General features: G+C 49.4%; 1 protein-coding gene and 1 long non-coding RNA gene across 5 annotated transcripts in view; one reads left to right on the forward strand and one right to left on the reverse strand.

Moving 5' to 3' along the window:
• PIPOX (pipecolic acid and sarcosine oxidase) overlaps nucleotides 1-25,021 on the forward strand; it is a 46,643-nt gene that overhangs the window by 18,193 nt on the left and 3,429 nt on the right. For 2 of the 4 annotated variants that reach the window (XR_001377339.3, XM_070227745.1), the window contains exons 1-6: nucleotides 15,157-15,379; nucleotides 16,589-16,737; nucleotides 23,104-23,317; nucleotides 23,600-23,782; nucleotides 24,300-24,452; nucleotides 24,831-24,989. Coding sequence is in view for 3 of the 4 variants with exons in the window: in XM_070227745.1 (XP_070083846.1) it covers nucleotides 15,266-15,379; nucleotides 16,589-16,737; nucleotides 23,104-23,317; nucleotides 23,600-23,782; nucleotides 24,300-24,452; nucleotides 24,831-24,989 (972 nt within the window). In the remaining variant the exon portion in view is untranslated. Of the gene's footprint in view, nucleotides 1-13,123; nucleotides 13,274-15,131; nucleotides 15,380-16,588; nucleotides 16,738-23,103; nucleotides 23,318-23,599; nucleotides 23,783-24,299; nucleotides 24,453-24,830; nucleotides 24,990-25,021 lie in introns of those variants that run through there. The other 2 variants (XM_070227746.1, XM_001504192.5) reach the window with 2 other exon arrangements.
• LOC106782871 (uncharacterized) lies at nucleotides 3,672-15,095 on the reverse strand. Its single transcript, XR_011423389.1, has 3 exons — nucleotides 14,768-15,095; nucleotides 14,500-14,647; nucleotides 3,672-4,131 (listed from the first exon to the last, which is right to left on the reverse strand). It is a non-coding gene; the product is annotated as an uncharacterized lncRNA (long non-coding RNA).

Consider the following 25,021-nt stretch of genomic DNA (forward strand, 5'->3'; position numbering starts at 1 on the left):
TGTACACTCTAAGGCTTTTTGATCCATCATGTCAAATTTCCTTCCTTCTGGGCTGTTCCAATCTTCCGTTCCAGCAGCAGAGCCCACTCCCCACCCCCACTTCCGATTCATCCTGCATCACGTAAGTGTGAGGTTGGTGAGACACTGGGGCAAGACCGTGGGGGCTGGGGCGGTTTCTTCTCAGGGAGAGGTTGAAGAAGGGGGCTGTGTGGGGGTTTGGACGGCTGCACTGGTGTCTCAGAACCCTGGGATGCTGGCAGGAGCCCAGGGGGCACCTTCATGGCCAAAGGGAAAGGAGGAGGAGCAAGGAATGAGTGCAGAACCCTCAGTCTGCTGGGGAGGGGCTTCCACCAATCCAATTACAAGGCTAAGGGTTGTGTCTGGACCCAGATCCTTCCTCCACTTATCCGAGCAGAGGGTGAGTGCAGCCCGTCCCCCTGCAGTGTGTTTGCAGAGCTAATGCAAGGCCCCGATACCTCCTCTTAGAGCTCTTCCAGCCCGTGAGAGTTACATCCCTCAAGTTCCCGTGGCACGTGAAGGACCTTCCAGAGTCGATGTCTCTAGTTCCTGCCTCCTCTAAGTGTCACAGTCACTCTTTTCTTTGATTCCAAGTGCTTGTCACTGCCCAGTCCTTGTGGGTCTCGCTTGCAGCCTTTGCAACCTTAGATTCTGTGGCAAGTGGACCTATCCCATTTGGAAAGCTTCAGGAGGAACAAGAGGGTCACGAGATGGACTAGTTGGTTTAGTGTTGGAAAGATGGCGTTCTGCAAGCGCCCCTCCTCTCTGGAGCCCAGCATCTCCACAGTAGCTGAGGTTTCCTCAGGACGGGGTGAAAAAAGAAAGCCCACGATTGCTTCTCATTGGTGAAATGAATAATACATTTGAAGCATCTCACAAACTGCGTTTGATCCACCTAAAGCTTCAACCGTTAACGTATTTCTCTTTATCCCCAGCAAGGGAGGGCTGGCAACTGTCAACATTTTCCTTTCTGCCTAATTTGTGCCTTCTCCGTCAAGAGAAAAGCAGGGGCTGGGGAGGGCAGGAGGGTGGCAACACACACTCCCTGGGACAGTTCAAGGGGCCACAGTGCTGGGGGTGCTCCCACAGCCTGGGAACCCCTGGGGTCATCAGGTCAGAGCAGGGGAGGGAGGCTCTGGGGAGGGGGCTGTGCTGTGGGTGCTGGGGCTCTTTGGGGCCTGTTTGCAGGAGCGTGCGCCCCTTAAGAGGCCCATCTCCAGTGTTTCTGGTGGGAGACCAGAGGTGGGAAGTTGAGGCTTGCTAGCTGCCAAGCACAGAAGACGCTCCCTTCCTCTCATGGGAAATGGAGAGTATCAACACTAAAAACTGCCGCTGACAGAGCTCAGGGGCCAGGCTGTGCTGGTGTTTTAACCAGTGTGCGTTCAGTCAACTCACATCGCTCTGAGGGGTGACCTCAGTTCTAAGGATTTTATCCAAGGTCACACTGCTGGTCAGCGTGGGGCTGTCTGGCCCAGAAGTTCACCTTCTTAACCACAGTGCTGTTTTCCCTCTTGGCTAGACACTGATTCTTCACCAAACTCGTCTCCTGTTCTGGAGGGAGAGTAGAGACAAGTGGTGAGGAGCACAGACTCTGGAGATTGGAATCCTGGCTCCTCCACTCTACCTTTCACCGTGCCTCAGTTTCCTCCTGTGTAAAATGGAGATGTTAACAATAGTGGTGAGGATTAAATAAGTAAATATCCTCAGGTTCTCAGAGCCTGGAACATAGGAAGCCCTGTGTATTTGCTCTTATTGCCCGTTTATTTTACTCCACAATCAAGTTGAAGCACCCCCTTGCCCCACTGACCTTGAACCTATTCCATCTTTCCTCTTGGGACCGCCTGTCTCTGTCGCAGTCCACCCTATTTCCCAGTCCCCTTCCTCCTCTGTCCAGCCTGGCTTGGGGCCTCTCTATCAGACTCCCCCAAGAGCTGCCCATAGGTCCTCGCATTCCCACAGACCTCGCCGATGTTCACGGCTCTGCAGTGACCGGTAGAGGAAATGCCCATTCCCCAGGTAACCAGCAGCACACTTTTCCAGGAGGCAGAGCTCGGAGAGAGATGACTTCCCCGGGAGGGAAGCAGAGCAGACAGTCCCCAGTGGGGAAGGAACAAGGGATGGAGGACGGAGAGTGATTTTCATAATGACTAACAATGTGTCTCCATCCTGAGCCATTCATTCCTGTGCTTTCACAGGCTTCCCTCCTCCCCACGGGGAAGCTATCCATTGTGTCCACTCTTAATCCCTCCAGCTGCAGCCACGCTGGGACTCATGCAGAAGAGCAAAGGGACACCTTAGCATCCTCAAGTGTGGAACAGGAGGAAGGGGTCTGCCAAGGCAAGTACTGAAACTAGATTTTGGAGAGGGCCTCCTTAAAACCTGAGTGACGAAAGGGTGGTCTTGGGGAAGCAGGACCTCTCCCTGCAGGGCAAGGCAGGCCCAGTGGTCCCTCGCAGCCGGGCCTGTGTGCCTGCCCAGTGCCCCAGAGCCCTTCTGTTCAGGTCTGGCCCCATGGAGGTGGCATTCTGCTCAGCAGCTCGGAGCAGACGGGAGGGCGGGCATTGCCGAGAATCGATTTGCGGGAGCAGCGGGGGCTTTCTCTTCCTCGTTACTTCCCTGGTCTTTGATCTCCTGTCCTTCCTCCGTAGTCCCATTTTTCCCCTCCTTCTTCCCTTGATCTCTTCATCTTTCTCTCCCTTCGGCTGAATCACGGCAGCTCCTAGAAGGCGGGGTTAGGGGGATGTTGGGGAGTGTTGTGGGGAGAGTCCTTTGTCCTCTTGCCTCCTCTCACTGGATGGGGCCTCGCTGCTCAAGGTACCAGACTCCTACCCAAGTCCTGAGAGGCAGGGTTTGGCCATGGGAAAGGACACACACACACTTGAAAAGCAAGAGCTGAAACAGAGAGAAACCAAGAAAGAGAGGGGGAGGCAAAGAGAGAAAGACAGCGAGAAGATTCAGAGCATCAGAAAGACAGTGAAAGACAGAGATGGGGAGAGTCAGAGACAACGAAAAAGGAGAATTCAGCAAATTAAAAATTTTACAACCATCCAGCAAGTCTGCAAAAATGATCTTCCCTGCGGTCTTTCATTTATCTCATTATCTGACTCCTAATGTGCTTTTTCCCCCCTTTCTTTTCTCGCCACACTTGGTGCAAAATCTTATTAGCTTTTTTTTTTCCTCTGGCAGGGGCTTCATACAGTCTTTTTCATTACATTTCCTAATAAAAGCAATCACTAGGATGGCACGGCTGGAGGATTAAAAAGCCACCTCAGCAGCCTCCTGGCCAGCAGAGCCACGACTTGCTGGAGCCTTCTTCGTGCTGCCAGGGGAGCGGGCCAGCCCTGGTGGGCCAGGTCAGGGAGACCCAGGCTGTGCTGCGGAATGTTCCAGGGCTGGGAGAGGTGTTAGGGCAACAGCGGCAGTCGCATGATGTTATGGGAGATGCGAGAACAGAAGACCTGGAGGAGGTGGTCCCTTCTCGGAGCTGTTTCAGAGCAGGAGTGACGGCCGCCTGCCTGACCCCAGTGCTCCAGCTTTGCTCCAGAGAAAAGGATATTTTGGGCCTTTCTATTTGGACCTTGGCCCACCTCGTAGCACCTTCTTTTGAATAACATCAGTGACGTCAAGTCTTCATCTTTCGAGAGTACATTTGATTTTGTTATCCACACTTTTTTTATTGTGGTAAATTCATGTAACATAAAATCTACCATTTAACTATTTTTCAGTGTACAGTTCAGTGGCATTAAGTACATTCACACTGTTATGCAACCATCACCACCATCCATCTCCAGAACTTTTTAATCGTCCCAAACTGAACCGTGTACCCGTTACATAACAACTCCCCCGGCTCCCCCACCCCAGCCCCTGGCAACCACCATCCTACTTTCTGTCTCTATGAATTGGACTACTCCAAGTATCTCACATAGGTGGAATCATACAGCATTTGTCCTTTTGTGACTGGCTTATTTCACTGAGCATCATGTCTTCAAGCTTCATCCACGTTGCACCACGTATCCGAATTTCATTCCTTTTTGAGGCTGGATAATATTCCATTGTGTGTATATACGACGTTTTATTTATTTCACACTTTTTTTTAAACAGAAACATTTTTATCTGCATAAGGAAAGTGAAAAAAAGAGAAAACTCACTCAGATTCCCATCACATTAATATAAGGATTCTTCTCCCGTTGTGAGTTTCTCTCTTTTGCTAATAATTGTATCTCCACCCCCTCATTGAACAATCCTGTTCTCCAATGGCTGCTCTAAGCCACTCTGAGAAAGCAACTTGGCAGAGGATTTGGTATTTGGAAAGGGCCAAAAGTCACCGGCAAACAGGTCTGATAAATCAAGTGAAGGGGAAGGAAGGAACTCCCTATAAAGTAACGTGACGTTTTATTGCCTGGGTTATAAACTGGCCCTGAGGTATTTCACATATTGTTCTCCAAGATGGTTTGGGCCACACACTGAGCGTCGCTGGATTAACTACCCAGCCTCTCGAGGGGGCAACTTTGAAGACAGCAATGGTCACTTGGAAATATTTGGTTTAGTATGTTGTAACATAAAGCTACAAAAAAAAAAAAAATCAAAAGCAACTTTTAAATGTCCTGTTGCTTTGGGGACTGCTGAGGCCATCCCTGGTTCACTGTCGTGTACCTCAGGTGCTCGGCCAGGGATCTTTGAGTTGGACCCAACTAGCATTTCTCAAAGAGCAGAGAGCATGACAGACTTGGAAGACCTGCAGGGGAAGGCATTGCTGCAGGAGTGTGTACTCAGTACCACCCTGCCACAGGCTGCTCCCAGCGGGAGGCCTCCAATCTCGGCCACTGCTGCAGTGAGTAATGACAATGCCTTGTATCTGTGTGGTCCTTTGGGAGCGTTTCCCCTTTCCTTTCTTACTACTCTCCTCCGGGACCCCTTTGCTCTAGGTCTCTGCCAACCTCTGTCCCTGTCCCAGGCCCCAGAAGACAGCAGATTTGGGGCTGGCCTGGTGGTGCAGCGCTTAAGTTCGCACGTTCCGCTTCTCGGCGGTCCGGGGTTCGCTGGTTTGGATCCTGGGTGTGGACATGACACCACTTGGCAGGAGCCATGCTGTGGTAGGCGTCCCACATATAAAATGGAGGAAGATGGGCATGGATGTTAGCTCAGGGCCAGCCTTCCTCAGCAAAAAAAAAAAAAAAAAAAAGAAGAAAACAGCAGATTCTGCTCAGGGAAAGCAGAAGCCCAGAGGTTACAAGACAACCTCACTGATCCCCCTTCCTTCCCTTACCTGCGGCAGAGCCCCTGAAACAAACCCAGATTTCACTACTTCTCTCTCTACATAAGCAGAAGGTATTTATTTTCCATGTGGCCTTAAAAACTGGATCTTTTCCTTATACACTTATGCATGCACATACAACCCCCAACCCCCTGTCTCTGTTCCACCAATATCAGCCTTTCCTAGATCACTCTCTTTCTCTTCCTGAGAAGCTACCCCCTCCCTTCCATCAGTGCTCCAGGGGGCTTTATTTTTCTTTTATTCTCAGCTTTCTATCAATCAAGGGGAGGGGGAAACACTTTCTCTGAACCCTTGGTGAGCAACAGCAGCAACCAGCAGCTGCCAGGGCAGGGGAACTTCATCTCCAGCGTTGACGTTTATAAATGTGGCGTAGAATACCAGTAGGGACTGGAATAAATCAAACAGCTTCTGCAAAGGTCTCCAGGGGCTGCTTTAGAATTTCTTCCATTGGGGGTCATGCTCCTTCTCTTTCTTTGCAGGGATGGAGGGCAGGGAATTCTGTTATTTGCAACATGGAGAGAACCACATTCTTGCCCATTCTCCGAGAAAGCACTGAGCCCAAGATCCAGGATGCTCCGGAGTAAGAGCTTTGGACCTGTCTCTGGAAGTGGAGAAAGGCTTGGGGCATGAAATCCTGGGTGGGTTGGACTGTCGGCTCTGTCACTTGCTACTAGCAATCAATTTCCTCATCTGCAAAATGGAGTAAAAATGCCTGCCCTGGCCACCTCACAGGGCTGTAGTGAAGACTGAATGAGATGTCCAGGAAGTTAGTGCTCTGAAACCTTTGACAAGCGTATGCAATGTGGTGAGGGATTATTAAGGAGCAATGACAGAGAGCTTTCTGGATGGGCTCCAGGCAGACCTCTCCCAGCCTATTCCACGAACCTCAGCTTTCTCCTTTAAGAATTCTGGGCTAGGAGCACTGATATTCTGTTCCAAACGCAGCTGGACTGTTCCCAATGTCTTTTCTAAGCCTTTCCTTCTTCTGCCCCTCTAAATATCGAGGAAAGAAAGATGGACAAGTATGACAGGTGGAGATGAGAAAGAGAGAGAGAGACTCTGGGAGAGAGCGAGCTGCCAAGGAGGAGGCAGGAAGCGGGGAGCAGTTGGCGAGTACTCACCGTGCCACTGTGCATTCAGTGTGCATCCTTTCAAGGTTCTGTACGAGAACCCTGCTCAGTGAGAGGAGACCAAGTGCGGCCCCCAATTCCCACTCCCTTTTTATCCCCAAAGTTCCAGATGCTGCACACCACCTTTCTCCAGCTTTCTAGCCTTTCTGTGGATTTCAGTCCTACCCCGGCCAAAATCCTGGCTGTAGCGGGGAGCTCAGGTGGAGGCAGGATGCCGACGATGCCCGGAGTCCATCGCTGAGCCCCCTCAGGACAGCAATTATCTGTACAGCGTTTTCTTCTAAGCCTTTTTCTGTGTAACAAGATTCCATCCAGCTTCACTCCCCAGAGGCAATTGTGTTGCCAGTTTCTGGCTATCCTTATAGAGAGAAAACTGATTTTCTTTAAATATTTGTTCAACACTATTTAAAGAGGTTAGGTGCTGCAAAGAGGAAGGATGAACAGGGGACCACGTTTCTCTATTGTTCAGAGCAATTCAGCTCTGGTGGCAATTGCATGCCCCATTCTTTAAAACAAAAGCTGTGCAGTAAGCAGAACCCACTCAACTGAAGGCAGTTAACCTTGGAGATCACAGCCTATACCTGAATCTTATCAAAATAGTCCTCCTTTTAAACAAATACAATGATTCCCTAAAATGCATCAAAATTCTCTTCTCTCTTATTCCAGTTCATGGTGATGCTTTAGGGTCCTTATGCATACTCGCCCCTCAGCCAAAGCCTGGTTGATCTACCCCTAAATCTGGCTCTCACAGTGGCTATTATGGGATTCTCACTCTTGCTGCCCTCTAAGGGAGGTGGTCATTCTTGTTGACAATTGCCATTTCTTTCACTCTGTATCTGAGAAGGAAGGAGACAGAGGAATGTAAATGGAGGACGTACTGGAGAGCTGATGAATTTGGGGTATTAGTGATCTGATTGCAAGCAAGCTTAGAAGCCTGTTAGTGGCAGGCTGAGTTATTTGGGCCGACTATCCCAGTAAAAACAACTAAAAGTAGGGGCCGGCCCAGTGGCGGAGCCATTAAATTTGCATGCTCCGTTTTGGCAGCCCGGGCTTCGCTGGTTCAGATCCCGGATGCGGATCTATGCACTGCTTATCAAGCCATGCTGTGGCAGGTGTTCCACATATAAAGTAGAGAAAGATGGGTATGGATGTTAGCTCAGGGCCAGTCTTCCTCAGCAAAGGCAGAAAGATTGGTGGCAGATGTTAACTCGGGGCTAATCTTCCTCAAAAAAAAAAACCTAAAAAAACTAAAAGTGCTAGATAAAGTATTTACGACATCTTAAAAGCTCTGAAGAGCTGATAGCATAAAAAGGAATTAACAAGTCAATACGGATGAGAAAAATCAGAGCTTAGAGACCACTTTTCCCTGAAAGAGCATCTGTCAATCCTAACAAATCTGAACTTTCATTTTGACCACCTGGAAGAGGGAGGGGGTTAGAGATCCACACTCAGTGCCTGCACATGGTGGAGAGTCTGATAGAAGATCCTCCCCTCAACACACTGAGACCCCAATGGGCTACACCATCAGGTAAGGGTGTGCTCAAGTACACCAGCCCAGGCTCACATTGCCTGCATGATCCAGGGAACCTCAGACCAGGAAGGAACTGGGTTTAGATAGCTTAGGACTGGTGGTGTGCCTGGTGCCTGGCAGGAGTAAGCACGATCCTATCTAGAGGAAGACCCCTTCATACTCAAATTCTTCCTATACATTCTTTGTCCAAGTGCAGTTACCAGAACATGGTTAGAGACAGCCACGCATACAAAAAAACAAGGCTCCATGAGTGAGAGTCATAGAAACAAGAGACAAGCGAAGAACATATGAGAAGACATCATGAATTGGAATGATCAGAATGCACCATGCTCACTGTGGTCAAAGAGATAAAAGATGAGCTTGAAAATATTTGCATGGAATAACAAATTATGGGAGGTGACAAAATGGACTTTAAAAAAACAAACAGAAAGGGGCTGGCCCCGTGGCCGAGTGGTTAAGTTCGCGCGCTCCGCTGCAGGCCTCCCAGTGTTTCATTGGTTCGAATCCTGGGCGCGGACATGGCACTGCTCATCAGACCACGCTGAGGCAGCGTCCCACATGCCACAACTAGAAGAACCCACAACGAAGAATATACAACTATGTACCGGGGGGCTTTGGGGAGAAAAAGGAAATAATAAAATCTTTTAAAAAAAACAAACAGAAATTCTTTAAAAACCCCAAGACAGTATCTGCAATGAAAACTCAATTCATTCATTTAAAAGAAGCCAAGGTGCAGGGGAATAGAGAATTAGCAAAGTAGCATAGTGAGAAACTACCCAGAAAGCGGCATGGAGAGGAAAAACGGAGAGGGGGATAGAGCAACTAAGAGACACAATGGATAGAGGCCTAACATATGTTTAATTAACATCCCGGAATGAGAAGAAAGAACAAATAGGGCAGAAGCAAATATTTGAGAAGAGAAAATGGCTAAGAGTTGTCCAGAACTCTTGAAAGACACTAGTCCACAGATTCAAGAGGTAAGTAAATCCCAAGCATGAAAGTCCTGTCTAAACCAGCAGCCAGATGAGAGAGGAGGGAGATGGTACAGCTGAGAGTTGCCTTCCCAGCCCCAGCTGGCTAAGCTTTCCATCAAAACCTCAATTAGGAGAAAGAACACTAAGCTTCCCACAAGAAGCAGAGACTTGTGGCTTTGGTGCTGAGCCTCCCTGGCTCCCTTCGGCCCTTCTCCCTCTTCCACTGCCTGGAGACCTCTCCCTCAGCCAGGCTCTGGTATGCTACCATCCGTCCACCAAGGCCTTCCCTCAAACCTCTCTTTCTCTCTTGACCTCAAGGGGAGGAAGGAAGCTCAAGGCAGAAACAGAAAAAAGAACGGAAGAATAAGAACCAGTGAGAAAGCAGAGTACAAGGTGAATCTTGCAGGCAGCAACAAGAGATGAGCCAGACTGGCTTTGGGGCCAGCCTGGAGGCAACAGGCAGAAAACACGGATTCAAGATGACTTAGAAGTTGGTAGCCTGAATTCTGCTTCCTTTCTCTTTTCTCCTTTCCCTCAGGCTCCCCTCTGATTCTCTGCTTCCATGACCCTAAGTCTAGCAGAAGAATGTGGGGAGGACTTGAGCTCCCATATCTGTCTATATGCCCTAACAAACAGCAACATCAGTAGGCCAGGCTGCAGAGGTAGGAGAGGGGGAGACCGTACCTACTGGGAAACTGGAGAAAACCAGAGAGCTGAGTCCCTGGAGTTAATCTTCCTGCATGCTACTGAATTTTGGTTGCCATTTGTCACCTGTCAAGCCAGCCCAATCCAGGCGAAAGCTACTGTACTTTTCCTGTCCTCAATTCTTACTCCTCTCCACAACTCCCCACCCCAGAGCGTGCTCATATCCAGGCTATGGATCATGGGAAAGACATGGAAAAGAGTCTCTCCAGAGAAGGGGGTAGAGGCTCCTGACAGAAGATTTGTCCATAGTCTCCCTCCCAGACACATCCTCACCTCCAAGGAGCAGAACTGGGACACCAGTGCTCGGCACTCTTTGATTTGTCATTTCCCCCTACGTCTGCTAAGCTTTAATGGGACCTTCTCCAAAGGCCTAGTGGTGGAAATATCCCTGCTCAGATACAATGCATGTAAAGACACCTACTTAATAAACACCTGGGTGTATCTTAGAGCACCACAGTCGGATGAGTGTACAAATATGCACATGTATTTGTATTAGGGTGGGGTAGAAAGACCTTGAGATAAGATTAAGAAGATTCTAGTGTTCACCTCTGGGGAAGCTTTCCCTTAAGACAATGAAAACACCTCCTGTCTCATTTTTCTGCATTTCCTCGTGTCTCAGTGAGCTCTGAGAGCCCCCTTTCATAGGTGGCTCTCCAATGCCCAGGCTAAATGATGACAATATTTTCTCAGAGGGTTCAGTCCCAGTTCTCAGGACTTTCCTTATTTTCCTCCCTCCCCTGGAGACTACCTAGCAATCCAACTCTTGTATTTTGAGGGAGCAAAGTTGGGCTTAATACCCGCCATTGAACACATGCAAGAACAAAGGCATGACAGGAAGCAGAAACTGGGATCTCTGGGTGTCCCCACCCACCTCCTGGCCTGAAGGTGGGTACCGTCCTCAGCAGCTCACAGAGGGCACTGTCAGCCTTTGATGAACCTTGCTGGGCCAGCCCAGAACAGACCTCTCACCTCCCTGAACACTGTACATCAGACGGCTGGAGAGCCACAGGAGTCCAGGGTGCCTGTCACAGCCAGAGAAACTCACCATCCATGCAGCAAACAAGTGTGGGTGCCTCCTCTGTCCTAAATGCCTCCTCCCTACGTGGAAGGCCATGCAGCCATCAGGAAGAATGTGCCAGCAATGTAAGTCTCACGTGGAAGCCGAGAGATAGGAAATGGAAACAACAAGGAGCTGTGCAGTATGCTACTTCTGAGATTAAAAAAAGAAAGAATATACCATATAAGTATGTTGTATCCCCATAGAACATCTCTGGAAAGGAACAAAAGAAAATAGTAACAGTACTGTATGCAATGAGCAGGACTAGTGGCTGAGGATGGCGTGGGAGGACTTCCTTTCACAGTGTTCTCTTTTGAACCCTTTAATTGTTGTTCCATATGTCTGCATTACCTATGAAAAATGACAATCAAAAGAAGACCCCTTCTCCTTAAGGAGCTTAGAGAGAAGGCAGACATACAAACAATGACAATACGCCATACTCATTCGTATCATTGAGATGTAGGCACAGCGGGAAGGGAGCATAGGAGAGGCACCGGCAGTGTGGGCTTGGAGGTGTTGGGGAATTTGGAATTGTCATAGCGAGTGCTGGAGCCACTCTCAGCTCAGCCTTGCCGGGACCTAAAGAGCACAGTGAAGAGGGACCCGTGGTAGAGCTGCAGGGGCAGGTGGAGACCAGAATGCCAACTGCCTTGTGTGCCAAACTGAGGAGCTGAGATTGTATCTTAATAGGAAATGGGTGGCTATTAAAGAATTTTCATCAAGGGAGTGACCTGTTCAGATTTGCTTTTTAGAGAAAGGACCCTGGCAGGAATGTGGAAGGCTAGATTAAGAGGGGCAAGGATGAGGCGGGATACTGGTGATAAGGTTAATGCAAGAATCTAGGTGAGAGAAGGCGGATGGATGACCTGGGGCAAAGGGAGGGGGGATGGAGGAGAGGAGATGAAACCCGAGACATACAACGGTCGGAAATGTGTATGGAGACCACGTACAGATCCAGCTCTACCACTCTTCATCTTCTCCCTCTGGCATCCTCTGCACATTCGAGGCAGCTGGCAAGATGGGTCAGGAGGGGCCATTTCCTGGTCTGCCTACCTGCCTCCTTGCCCCAGGCTTCAGCTCCTTGGCAAAGAGGGGCAGAGAAAAGAGGAGAGACGCCTCTCCTTCACCATGCAACTCCTAGGTCTGCCTTATTTATTCTGTGCTCTCTCTCTCCCGATTCAGGTCCGCTCATTATTTCTGAGCTGTACAGCTTGCTGTTTCCCTGGCTCAGCTCTCCCACCCCCGTCTGCGAAGTGTCAATCAAGCCATCAGATGAGCAGTTCAGCCTCACATCCTCAGCGGCTCTGCCCCCCAGGACATGAGCAGCAATGGCTGACACACAGAAGCACGATGTAGGGCTGCTGGCTCTCCCTGTAATAGTCTTCCGATCCAGAATGGGTGTTAAAATGGAATTTGGGGGGATTGCTTCTCTCTGCCTGCCTCTGTCAGGACAGCCACAAGGATGGGCAATCCTGAGAGAAGGGGGAAGCCTTCAGAAGTCGATTTGCTTTTCATTTCAAGGTTGGGCCACGGCCAGTGTCTGCTTTCGGAGGAGCTGTTTGAAATTCTTAACAAGGAACAGAATGCTTGAGTCCAGGAATCCAGGGCAGGCTTGTGAAGTAGGGATGGGGAAATTGAATTGTCATTTTATTTCTGAAGGGATATTATATTAAAGGAGAGGTGGGAAAGAGAGCTGCTTTGTAGCTTCCCCAGAGGACGGTGAACAATAAGAAATATCGGGGGCAGCAGGAAGAACTGAGATTAGAACAAAGACAGAACTTCCCCAGGCCCAGAAGCCAGTGACCAGGGAGATCTGAAGCATCTGAAATCTCTAGGGGATTTCTCCTTCTTCTTTTACAAATTGTGAATGGAAGTACAATTTTTATAAAATATGAAAACTAATGAGCATTAAGCTCAATTACCTCACCAAATTCTCTTTAGATCTTTGATAACACACGCGTGGAACTCGTAGTTGTGATCCGTGTGTGTCTATTTACGGTCTGCTTCTCTTTCTCAGTATGATTTCATGTACCTTTCTGTGTAGCCCACAGTACCGGTGCTTGTCATTTTGAATCGCTACATAGTATTCCATTGTGTCAACGTGCCTGAGTTCGTTCAGCTATTCCCTGTGGCTGGGTTGTTTGTAATTTTTTATTTTATAAGAGCACAGCTATGCATGCCTTCATACAACTGTCTTTTTCTCCCTCTAGGGTATAGTCAGATTTCTAGGTCAGAAGATTCGAACCACTTCAGCGCTCCTCCGCACTGCCCCAGCCCTCCCCAGAGGCCCAGACAATCTGAGTTGCCACCCAGCTCTCTCTCCGTCCCCATGGCACTGACATCAGATTTTATCATTTTTATTTACTTTTGCTTATTTAATAGGCACATAATCGTACCTTGACGTTATTTCATTTTCATTTCTTTCATTGCTAGCAACACTGGGCACACCTCCACGTGAGAACTATTGTCTGCGTTTCCTTGTGTGTAAGCTGTTCATCTCCTCTGACATCAAGAGAAATCTGGGGGCTGACCTTATATATTTACATCAAGCCTTTACATACTTAAATAGTACATTTTTCTCAGGTATGTCTGCCATTTTTTACTCTAAGGAAGCCAGCCAATTGTGAAGCAGATGCTATCTTGTCTCATGTGGGTTAGAGTTGGGGTGGCGTTGAAATGACTTCTAGATTCTAGAGTGATTTTTAAAATTTTTTCCAGAAGACAAAAAAGCCAGTCACACAGCACCTCCTCTCTGGGCCCCTGTTTTCCTAGGAAAGGAAGGGCTGGGCTGAGAGCACAGCTAGTGGCCAGGACCACTCTGGGGGATTCTTTGCAGGGGGCAGGCCGCTGTGCTGAGGCTGGCAGCTCCCTGTGGTCACATGGATTTCTTGGTCCGTTATTTTCTCCCACTCGTACTATGGCCATGAGAGAAATAGCAAAATATTCAAATCAGAACCATCATTACAAGTTCTGACTGATCCCCAGAACAGCACAGCAGTTAAGGGAACAGGTTCTAGAACAGAAAAACCTAGGCGCCATCTCAGTGACTATGTGTTCCAGGCATGTGGCGTTAGACAAGCTGTAACCCCTATAAGCCTCGATGTCTTTGGCTGTAAAGTGGTGTTTCCATTCTGGGTGCATAAAAAATTACCCTGAAACTTAGTGGCTAAAAACAACAACTGTTTTACTCTATCTCACAGTTTTGGAGGGCAGGAACACAGATGGAGCTTGGCTGGGTGATTCCTCTGCTCCATGTGGCATTAATAGGGTCACTCAGCAATATTTAGCTGGCGGCCGGGCTGGGCTAGAGGTCCAAGATGGCTTGGCTCTTACGTCTTCTCTCCATGTAGTCTCAGGTGGTCTCTCCCACAGGGTGGGTGGACTTCTAACTTGGCAGCTCAGGGCTCCAAGTCAAGAGGAGGAAGCTCTCAGTCTCTCAAGGTCTGGGCCAGAAAGTGTCCCAGTGTCACCTCCGCCATATTTTGTTGGTCAAGCAGTCACAGAGCCTGTGATGGGAGGAGTGACGAAAAATTTGGGGCCATCTTCAATGTGCCAAAAGTGGGGATAAAAATCCTTACTCCTAGGGCTGTGAGATGAAACGAGATAAAGCAGGCAAGGGGCAAATTCACCATGAAGCCAATGAAACTTCAACCATGGGGCTCCTTAATTGTGTGGTCTCTTCCAAGTCCTAGCACGTAACTTTGTATTCATAATTTTTCTTTCCCTTTCTTAAAGAGGACGCCCAAACTGTGTAAGAATCAGGCCCTACAAATACTAGCTCTGTCCCGAACATCTGAAAAAGTACTTACTTGGCGCACTACCTGGCACAGAGGCAGCACCCACGACAGGGCCCCCACCGTGCCCTCGGCTGGTGCCTGGTTCCCTGTCTGTGCCTTGGGAGAAGCCTCCTCCTCTCACAGTGTCCCTTCCATTTGTTCAGGATCATTTCTTCTTCTCCTTTGTAAAAAATGAAAGTAAAACATGCTGAGAATAATTTCGTAATCACAAAACTGCCCTTTCAATTGGCCCCTGCATCCACCCCCTGACCTCACCCCCCACGAGCGAGGTGGGCCGTACCCTGGGCATAGCGCCAAGTTCTTGGCTTGGCCCTTGAGTATCTCCAGAGGAAATCAGGCTGAAGAGAGGGAAGCCAGCAGGGGGAGGCAGCATTCCCGGTGCCCAGCTTGGTCTAAGAGGCATTGAAATTCCTGGGCCGAAGTTCTGAGACAAAGATCATAATGAGACAGGAAGGTGGCATAGGAAGGAGCCTATTTGCATGACAATAATTGAACCAAGAATAGAAAGCTAGAGGGATGCAAGGGTGAGGCTGGCAGCTGAGCTGGGCGAAACCTCACAAATGAGACTACCCAGCTCCGCTCTGCAGCGGGGGTGGGGACTGAGCCCTGTGCCAGGCTTTGCGGGGAGTGAGGAGAAGGACACTGCCCCGGGGGATTGTGGGAATGCTGGCTAGGCTGCACTTTGCCCTACCCCTCCGCCTTCAGCTGGGAGCCCGCCTTTGCTCGCCTTCTCCTTTGTGGTGGGCTCTGTGGCTCCAGGACTGACTCAGTGGGCATCATGGCTGCTCAGAAAGACCTCTGTGATGCCATTGTGATTGGGGCAGGCATCCAGGGCTGCTTCACTGCATACCACCTGGCCAAACACGGGAAGAGGGTCCTCCTGCTGGAGCAGGTACTGTGTCCCCTCTGTACTCCTGACCCAAGGGACTGTTCCTCTCTCCTCCCCTAGAGAGGGGTTTCCAGAGGCAGCAGGCTATGGGGCAAGGCCAAAGGACCTAATCATCACAAATTCTGTGCAATTTGGAGCTTAGCTGCCTGGTGTGTTTTATGACAATGCAAAGAAAGTTCCACCCTCCCTAAGACCCACGTTGGGTTTCTGGGCACATTTCCTCTATTTACTGCGTCCCAGTTTCTGCTCTTGACCAAGAAGTGTCCCAGGCCCTCTTTGCTTCCTTCCTGCCATGCAGTCTTGTCTGGGCCAAAAAGGTTGATCTGGCCCAGAAAAATAATCAGTTCTGCTTTGGGTAACTTTAAGTAAAGAAAATTTTGCCTAGAGGCAAAGGCTGATGTGTCAGCCTAAAAGGTAGGATTCTTCCCTGCCTGTTCTGGCCTCTCACCTGGAAACCCAGCAGAGGCTTCTGTTTTTTCTGCCACTTCTGGATAATAGCAGCTTCCTTTTTTGATACACAGGAAATAAGACTTAGGTCTTATTTTTCCTTATAAAAAAGATGACTCCATACAGTGCAGTCTACAGGGACCACTGCACTTGTGGGTGGGCCTGTATACCTACAGGGTCCTTCCCAGGGCAGGTCCGCCCAGCCTACCTTCTAGAAGTTTCTACCCTCTCATTCTGCCTACAGCTATCCAGGCTGGTTTTGGTCTATTCCTCTTGGTAATGAGCTGGATTGGTTAGAAAACTTTTTCATTTCTCTCTCAGTTCCTCAAAGCCTGAGGGATTCCTGTCCAACCTTGCGGGAAATTCTCCATCTTTTGCTAAATCCCAAGGTGGTTTCCTTGTCCCAAGTGTTCTGAAGTCACAGAGAAATAGTCAGCATCAGCTTCCTTGTCCATAAAATGAAGGGCTAAAGTAGAAGGATCTCAAAGATTCTTTCTAATTCTGCTTCTCTCTGAGTCTAAGGATGACAGGAGACTAATAAAGGGATTTTGGGATGTGAAGGATGTTGGCAAAAAGACCCTGAGTTAATGCTACTGAAGAACTTCTGTCCTGATAGCCAAGTCAGTGACTCGGCCATAAAGGGAGAATATGTGGAAATATTTGAAGAATAAGTGCTCCTGGTTGACAGCCAGGATGAGCTGGGTAGGGGTGGGGGCAGTGCAAGGGGTGACGGCCTCAGTTGGCTCTCTTGTTCTCCACTTCCAGTTCTTCCTGCCACACTCCCGAGGAAGCTCCCATGGGCAGAGTCGGATAATCCGAAAGGCGTACCTTGAAGACTTTTACACCCAGATGATGGATGAATGCTACCAGATATGGGCCCAGCTGGAGCATGAGGCTGGAACCCAATTACACAGGTGAGGGGGGCATCCCTTGAATCATGGGGCCCAGCACCTGGTGGCGCTTTTAGTATATGAGGGGGCAGTGCCGTGAACACTTGAAATGCAGTGGAGGGACACAGGGTGTAGAGAAGTGCCAGACACATGGACGTATTCTGCTCACTGTCATTATGATCACCCCACAGATCGAGCTGGCTCCTGCCAGGCTCTGAGTTCCAGGACTGGGTTAAGACCATGTGTCCAAAGCTGGCAGAAGGTGTACTGGGAAAACCGCTGGAAAGACACTGTGGGCAGATACCCAAAGCTGGAGTTTGTATCTATGTCTCCTGGAGGCATCTGAGACTCTTCCAGGGTGGGGATTGAAATAGAAGAGAAGGCTGCTGTCTTGATTCTTTATATTCATATTAGTGTCATAAAATTTCACGCTGGGTCCTCACTCCCAGAGCGACCCCTATAAATCCATTTCATTCTCTTTGAATTCCTCCTCCTGTAGGAACAAGATGGGGGTGCTCCTCAGGCACCACTGCTTGCCAAGGAGTGAGCCTGCAGTCCTTTTGCCCGTAGGACTCTCTCTAACCCTTAAGACTCCTCCCTCACTGACCTTTGAAACACCCTCGGGGAAGAAGGCAGACAACTCTTGACGCAAAGAAGACTTTAACCGTGCGCCCTCTCCCCTCCCACCTTCTCTGTGGCTCTTAACTGAACTTCCTACAAAATGATGCCTCTACCCTACAGGGTGGCAGTTATTTTAATGGCCAGGAACCAAGAGGTTACTGTTCTGTTGCAAAAACACCATTAACTTAAGAACAAAGTGAAATCCATTATGCAAATACAGCTAGGGCAGCTAATTACAGATTTATTCCAGAGGCAGCTAATGCACCCAGCACCCAAATAAAGGAGCACGTCTTGCTGAGGGGTAGCCTGGCAAAGGGACCCCTCCCTGTCAGCCATCTGTGAATACTGCTGACTATCTTGTGCTAAAAGAATTGCTGAGGCCTTGGAGGGCACACTTCTTTCCAGCAGACGAGGAGGCAACTAAAAGATGTTAGGAGGGTGTCTGGAATCTTCCAGAGGGAAGACGATTCTAGAGTCAGACAGGCTTGAATTTGACTTTGTATTCTACCTCTTCCCAGCTGTGTGACCTTAGGAAAGTTTCCGTCCCTCTCTGTGCCTCATTTTTTCTCATAGGGCTTTGTGAGGATTAAATGAGACTCTTATGAAATACTTGGCACAGTGCCTAGCATCTTTCAATAAATGGCAGTTCCTTCCACCTATTCTGGGTCAGCTGTATCCTCTCTCCATTGAGCCCTGGAGGAAGAAGGGCAGGAGGAGACAGATGAGATGCAGCAACTGTGGACATCAAGGGGAATGGCTGCTGGAGGGAGGGAAAGGGACCCTTGGGTAGGAGATTCTCATAACCTCTTTGGCAGGAGGACAGGAGTTTGGAAGGACTTTGGAACCCGGCAGACCTGGGTCCACACATCAGCTCTGGCACATTTAGCTGTGTGGTTTGGAGCCAGATCTTTAACCTTTGTGAGGCTCAGTTTTCTTGTCGGTAAAGTAGGGGTAATAATATCTATGCCATTGGGCTGTTGTGAGGATAAGTATGTCAAGGGCTTAGAATAGTACCTGATATGGGGTTGGCCCCGTGGCCGAGTAAGTTCGAGCGCTCTGCTTCGGCGGCCCAGGGTTTCGCCGGTTCGGATCCTGGGAGCCTACATGGCACCACTCGTCCAGCCATGCTGAGGTGGCATCCCACATGCCACAACTAAAAGGACCCACAACTAAAAATACACAACTATGTACCAGGCGGCTTTGGGGAGAAAAAGGAAAAATAAAATCTTAAAAAAAAAAAAAAAAGAATAGTATCTGACAAATCAGCATCATCATCACCATCATCACCACATATTTAGCCCTTGTAATAAGAAACTAAGGCTGTTCTAAAAGTACTTGATGCAGGTTAACTCATTCGATTCTCCCCACAACCTTATGAGAGGGTCGCTGAGTAGTCGGGGTCTTAACCTGTTAGTGCAAATCACGGAATTACTATACTCTTAGTTTAGGACAGGGCTGGGCAACCATTTTCTGTAAACGGCCGCATAGTAACTATTTTCGGCTTTGCAGGCCACACAGTCTCTGTCGCAAGTATTCAGCTCTGCCTATTACTCAATTCTGCCGTTGTGGCCCCAAAGCAGCCACGGATAACATGTAAACAAATGAGCATGGCTGTGTTCCAATAAAACTGTATTTATGGACACTGACATTTCATACAATTTTCATGCCATGAAGTATTATTCTTCTTTTGCTTTTTATCAACCATTTAAATACCTAAAAGCCATCTTGGCTTCTGCGACAGACAATAACAGGTGGCAGACTTGACTTGGTCTCTGGGTTGTCATCCGCCGGCCCCGACTTGGAAAATACCACAGCCTGGTTACCTCGTCCATTCCCGTGTCTCCAGACAAGTTCCTGCCTAAGCCATCCCAGGGCAAAAGACTGCTAACGTCCATTTAAAGACGGGGACACGTCAGCACCCCTCTTAGCAGCCCATCCTGCTGCCTCATCGCCCCAAGTGTGAACAATGAAGAGTGACGCGAATGTGCTTTGAAAAGCCTTTAAAGTTCGTCAGAGTGCTAGGTGTTATTATTATTGTTAACAAGGCCTTTCTTATGGCTAACCTAATTAACGCAAGCACACTAATTTATTGGGTTCTTTTACTTAGGACACAGTACAGATACTTCCCATTCCAATTCCTTTAGCTTTTGTTCTTAATTCTGATTTTCTAAACGATTCATCATCTTTGTGATTCTTATTCTCCTAGGTGCTTCTGGAAGAACTAGCACAATATCATAACCTAACTGATAGATATGAATGTATTTACTTAATGTTTTTTGATGATGATTAGAAAAAAACACCTTCGGGAGTTGGTAGTTAAGGTGGTTGCCCAATGCTTTTTGTTCTGTTCCACTGCTTCCTGTGACCGTGGCATACTAAACATGGGTGGGCTCAGGATATTTGCATATATTCTGGGAACAGACAATGATACATGTCCAGTCACAAGGTCTGAATCTTTTGTGATGTGTGCAGCCAGGATGCTGATACCAACAGAAATCCCAGCTCTGTGGCCCATCTCTTTCCTGCCCTGCCTTCTCCCTTTGAGTCCTACTATCTAGCTCCTGACCCGGGCTGCCCCTGCTTAGCTGACAATATCAGACAAGATCACAGCCGTAGGCAGTACAGCTGCTGGCAGAACCTGGTGGCCCCCTCCGCAGCTGCTGCTTCCTGTGTCTGCGAAGTGTCTGGCTTGTCAGCCACATCCCCTCCCTGGAGCAGTCTTTGTTAACCAATTCCACCTCGACCCACTGAGCGGAAGATGAAATGCCAAGAGCTCCTCCGAAACCAACAAAGACAGCAGCCATTACCATGTCCTGATTCCAGTCCCTTCTCCAAGGTGACTCTGAGAGCTGGCTTGCCTGGCACTTTTAACCCAGAGAGGGGAGAGCTGGAGCCCGGGATGGGAGATGGTAGATGCAGGGAGAGGTGTCTGCCCCTCCCAGTTCCTCCCCACTGCCACTTGCCTCCTGTCCTGCTGTAGTAACTGCCGGAAATCCCTGATCGCCAACTCCCTAAGTCAAGTCCAGGCTTTAGTCGGGCCAGAGAGGAGTCAACAAGGCCCTTGGGAGGAATCTTCCACTGCTTCTTCCTAGTGCTGGATGCAGCTAGGGTTGACGGGAAGGCACAGTTCATAACAAATGCTTTGCACTTGGCTGCCTGAGTCCTGGGAATCGGGAGCTGCATGCTTTCCAGGGTTCCCCGACAACCCAGCCTCGCTTCAAGGTGCCTTCTTTCTAGGCCAGCCATGACCAGTCATTTCCTGGATATTTTTTTTCCTGTGATGCCCTTGTCCCTTCTCACTCTTCCCCTCCCCAAACTCTGTATCCTAGGTCTGAGCAAAGAGGAGAAGGAGGCCCAGAGCAGAGGGGTGAGAAATTGATGCAGAATGAGCAATCTGTTTATTGGGATCTAGGAAAAGCCATTAAGAAAATAAGCACTTAAATGATTTTCAATCTGCCCATGGAAGTCATCTATCTTCATTCTGGGGGGAAAAGGCCTGTTCTCCAGTCCCGGTTTTGATTGACTGATTTCCAATTCTCTAGGCATTTCCCACAGGAGCCTCTCACCTATCTCCCGTAATGACAGGCCTTTGCATTTCCAGGCAGTGTTTTACATTTATTTCCGATTTGCTCATAATGGTCAAAAATCTCTCTCCAATCCAAGGCATTTCTCCGGCAGTGCACGGTTTCCCTCAGGCCAAATAGCTCAGCTGTGATCCACGGAAAATGAGAATTTCCCAAACACATCTTCGGACTAGGGGAGGGTCCAGTATCACAAATTCAGATGGAAAATTTCCCACTGTTAGATCAATATCTGGGCGAAAAAATGAATGCCACAGGGCCAGAGAGCTGGAGCAGAATGATTACAATCGGCACAATTACATTCACCGGCAGAATCAGCTCGCTGATTACTCCTAGGGATGGGGAGCCCCTGCTTCATCCACCACAGGACGGCTTGGGAATTAGAACGTCGCTCAGCATTTCATAATTCGACAGATTTGCCCGTTGTCTTGGCATGAGTTCATTTTCCCCATAGAGTACATTTCTGTAAGAGGAGTTCTTATTTCAAGGAAAGAAGGGAGGAAGGAGGAAGGGAAAGTAACGAAATCTCAGAGTATTTGAGAGACACAGGCAGGGGTGAGAACACGCTGCTCTGGAATTTCCGGGCCAGGGATCTGACATCATGACTGCAGAGGTGAGGGTTAAGCCAGGTCTTTCCCAGAATTCTACCCAACCACAACCCCATTGGGTTTGGGCTCAAGAACATACACTTGGATGACTTCGTAATTATCCTGTTGACCAATAAATTTACTAGGGGAGTTTTCATTACCTAAGAACCAATGTGAAGTCTTTTTGGGGGCCACAGGAAAAAGACTGTCTGCTGGCCATGGGAATTTCTACAGCATCTTTCCTCTGCTGAGCTTTGAAGAGGCAGAGGCGTTCATTGCTTTCTCACCAGTGGTGAATGCTGGGTAGGCGGGGGCCGTGGCAAATGGATTGGGCACGCTGCGCGGCTCTGTGTACTGACACCGGCCCCAGGGCCTGCTGCGTCCCTACCCCCTCCCAATCTTCTCTTTAATCCCCCCAACCAGATAATGTGGGATTTGGAAGCATGTAATATCCATGAGACTCCATTATAGGCTATTACGAGCTTTATACGCAGTACCTGGGGGATATACCAGGCTGATGCTGGTCACTGCACCTGCTGAAACCGAGGGGGACACAGGAGTGGTCCCAAGGGCCGAAGTGACCCTTCCATTATTTTGATCAGTTCCCACAAAAAGGGGGCTCTAGTCTATTGTGACAGAGAGATAGAAAGCATTAAAGAGAAACAGCTTTCACTCCCTTAGGGACTAAGAAACATGGAGGGAAGTGTAGAGAGAAACGAAATCATAGAATCACTGAATTAATTACTTGAGTCCTAAGAGATCATCAACTTGTGTTCTTCCATGAGAGCGCTATTGGCATTTGGGTGAGATCTCCCCGAGCATTGCAGATTTGGCATCCCTGGCCACTAAATGTGAGTGGCAATCCCCAGGCACTGTGACAACTAAAAAAATGGCCCATGCCATTGCCACATGCCCCTGGGTCGGGGGTGGTGCCAGTGTGGTGTGGAACCACCAACAGTCCAACAAGTATGTGATAACAGAGGAGAATCTGCGGCCTGGAGCAGTGAGCAATCGGAGCAAGGCCACAGAGGCGAGGCCGGGAATGGACCTTGAGCCACATCTCCCACTTTGGGACCCTTTCCACAAAATGGGCAGCCCCTGAGAAGGAACCGAGACACAGGCAGACACGCAGGAAGGCACCAAACGTTATATGACAAGAAAAGGGACAGGGAAAGGTAACAGCAGACAGTGGGCTAGGGGAAAGAGAGGATAAAGAACAGAGATGAAAATAGTGAATGGGGTCAGGGGACAGGAGGAAGGGGAAGAAATCTTATCAAACTCACAGAACACCTACCACTTTCTGGGTTGGAGATCAAAGAGGACTTAGGATCTCTGCCCTCAAGGGCAGGATGGATCCTGAGGATGGAGGATGGAGGGACAACCAAACCAATAGTGAGAGCCAAGGGCAGACTTGGGAGCGGGCTGGAAAGCAGCGCAGTAACGCTGAGACTCTTAGGACAGAATTGAGGTGACTTCACCTGCGTTTTGAACGTGAGGCTGGGACTCTCCTCGATGCCTGCCCTGGGACCCTTATTGAAGAATGAGGAGCATGGCCCAGGGCCCTCATGCATACCCTCATCCAGGTGTCCTTTTTTTTTTAGGCAGACTGGACTACTGCTGCTGGGAATGAAGGAGAATCCAGAATTAAAGATGTTCCAGGCTACTTTGTCTAGGCAGGGGGTGGAACACCAGTGTCTTCCCTCTGAGGAACTGAAGCAACGTTTCCCCAATATTCGGATGGCCAGGGGAGAAGTAGGGCTCTTGGACAAGTCGGGAGGAGTGCTCTATGCAGACAAGGCCCTCAGAGCCCTCCAGGTGATACTGTGCAGCCCTAGGGGCAATACAGCTTCTGCTCTGGGCATCCTGGTTCCCAATCAGCTATCCCCTGACCCCGCCGCTGGATGAGAGCCCTTGCCCTGCCGGCTTTAGTCTTGACCTTTGGGGCAGAGCAGTTTTATACACCCTGCTGGGCCTTGTCCATATGGGAGAGGAGGTCTAGCTTCTGTGCTCTCTTTTCTGCCCTGAGGGAAGGACTCTGCCTGCCAGGGTGAATACCACACATAACCAATTCACCCTTGCCTGCTCCTGCCCTTTCAGGATGCAATTCGACAGCTAGGTGGCATAGTGTGTGATGGAGAGAAGGTGATGGAGATAAAACCAGGGCTCCCAGTCACCGTGAGAACCACCTCCAAGAGGTACCAAGCCAAGAGCTTGATCATCACAGCAGGTCCTTGGACCAATCAGCTCCTCCGACCCCTGGGACTTGAGCTGCCTCTCCAGGTAAGGGGAGCTGGAAGCCTGAGAGTTGGCACTGACGAGAAGAAACCTTGGAGCCAGATGGACTCGAGTTTGAATCCTGGATCTGCCACTTGTTAGTGGACAAACTTGGGCAAATTTGTTCATCTCACTGAGCCTCAGTTTTATCACCTGTAAAATGAGGGAGAGGGCTGTTGGAAAATTAAATTAAATGATATATATAAAGACCTTAGGAGACAGCCTGGCCTATAGTAAGCACTAGTAAATATGAGATATTATCTGGAGATAGAGAAGCACAGATGGGGGCAGTTATGGAAGAAGACTAAGAATAGGGGACAAGACAGAGATTCAGAGATTTTTGTGCATCATAACAAAGTGTAACTTGTAAAGGACATGAGGATTAGGTGAAACAGGATGGATGAGTTAAGCGGGGCATCCAGGCTTGTATTAAAGGGCTACAAGACCTCAGGAGAAACTGCTCCGTTGTCTGTAGAGCTCCATGGCTTTCTCCTTATTTCCTGTTTCCTCTCCCTGCCTCAAGACCCTGCGGATCAGTGTGTGCTACTGGCGAGAGAAGGTTCCCGGAAGCTATAGTGTGTCCCAGGGCTTTCCATGCTTCCTGGGCCTTGGCCTCAACCTGGCCCCCCACCACATCTATGGGCTGCCCTCCGGAGAGTACCCAGGGCTGGTAAAGGTGAGTGGAAAGGCTGAGAGGAGGCTAACAGGGGCCCACACAGATTTGGGGCAGCTGCTCTAACTTTGCTCTCAACAGACTCCCTCAGATCCCGGTAGGGCAGCAGCAGGAGTCTGCTTCACTATTGGCTATCTGCAACGCAAGACCACCCCCCCCCCCCACCCGCCGCTGTCCTGAGGCCCCACAAAGGGAGCCCCTCCTTAGCAAACACATGGGTGGCAGGGGAACGGACAGCTAGGCAATAAGCGGCACCTGTCAGGACTGGGGAAGGCTGGGATGATGGATGGGGGCGTTCTGTGCACAAGCCTGCTTCCTGGGCTGGGTGGGTGTGCGGGAAGGCGAGCCCTCGCAGCTCATACTGCTCTGATTGGGAGCCAGGTCTGCTATCACTACGGCAACAAGGCAGATCCAGAGGAGCGGGACTGCCCCACGGCATTCTCGGACATCCAAGACGTCCAAATCCTGAGTCACTTTGTCAGAGCTTACTTACCTGACCTGGAGCCCGAGCCTGCCATTATGGAGCGCTGCATGTACACGGTAAGGGTGTGGGCAGCCGGGCCAGGCCCTCC

This window comes from Equus caballus, chromosome 11, assembly GCF_041296265.1.
Source record: "Equus caballus isolate H_3958 breed thoroughbred chromosome 11, TB-T2T, whole genome shotgun sequence".
In the NCBI taxonomy this organism is placed as follows: domain Eukaryota; kingdom Metazoa; phylum Chordata; class Mammalia; order Perissodactyla; family Equidae; genus Equus; species Equus caballus.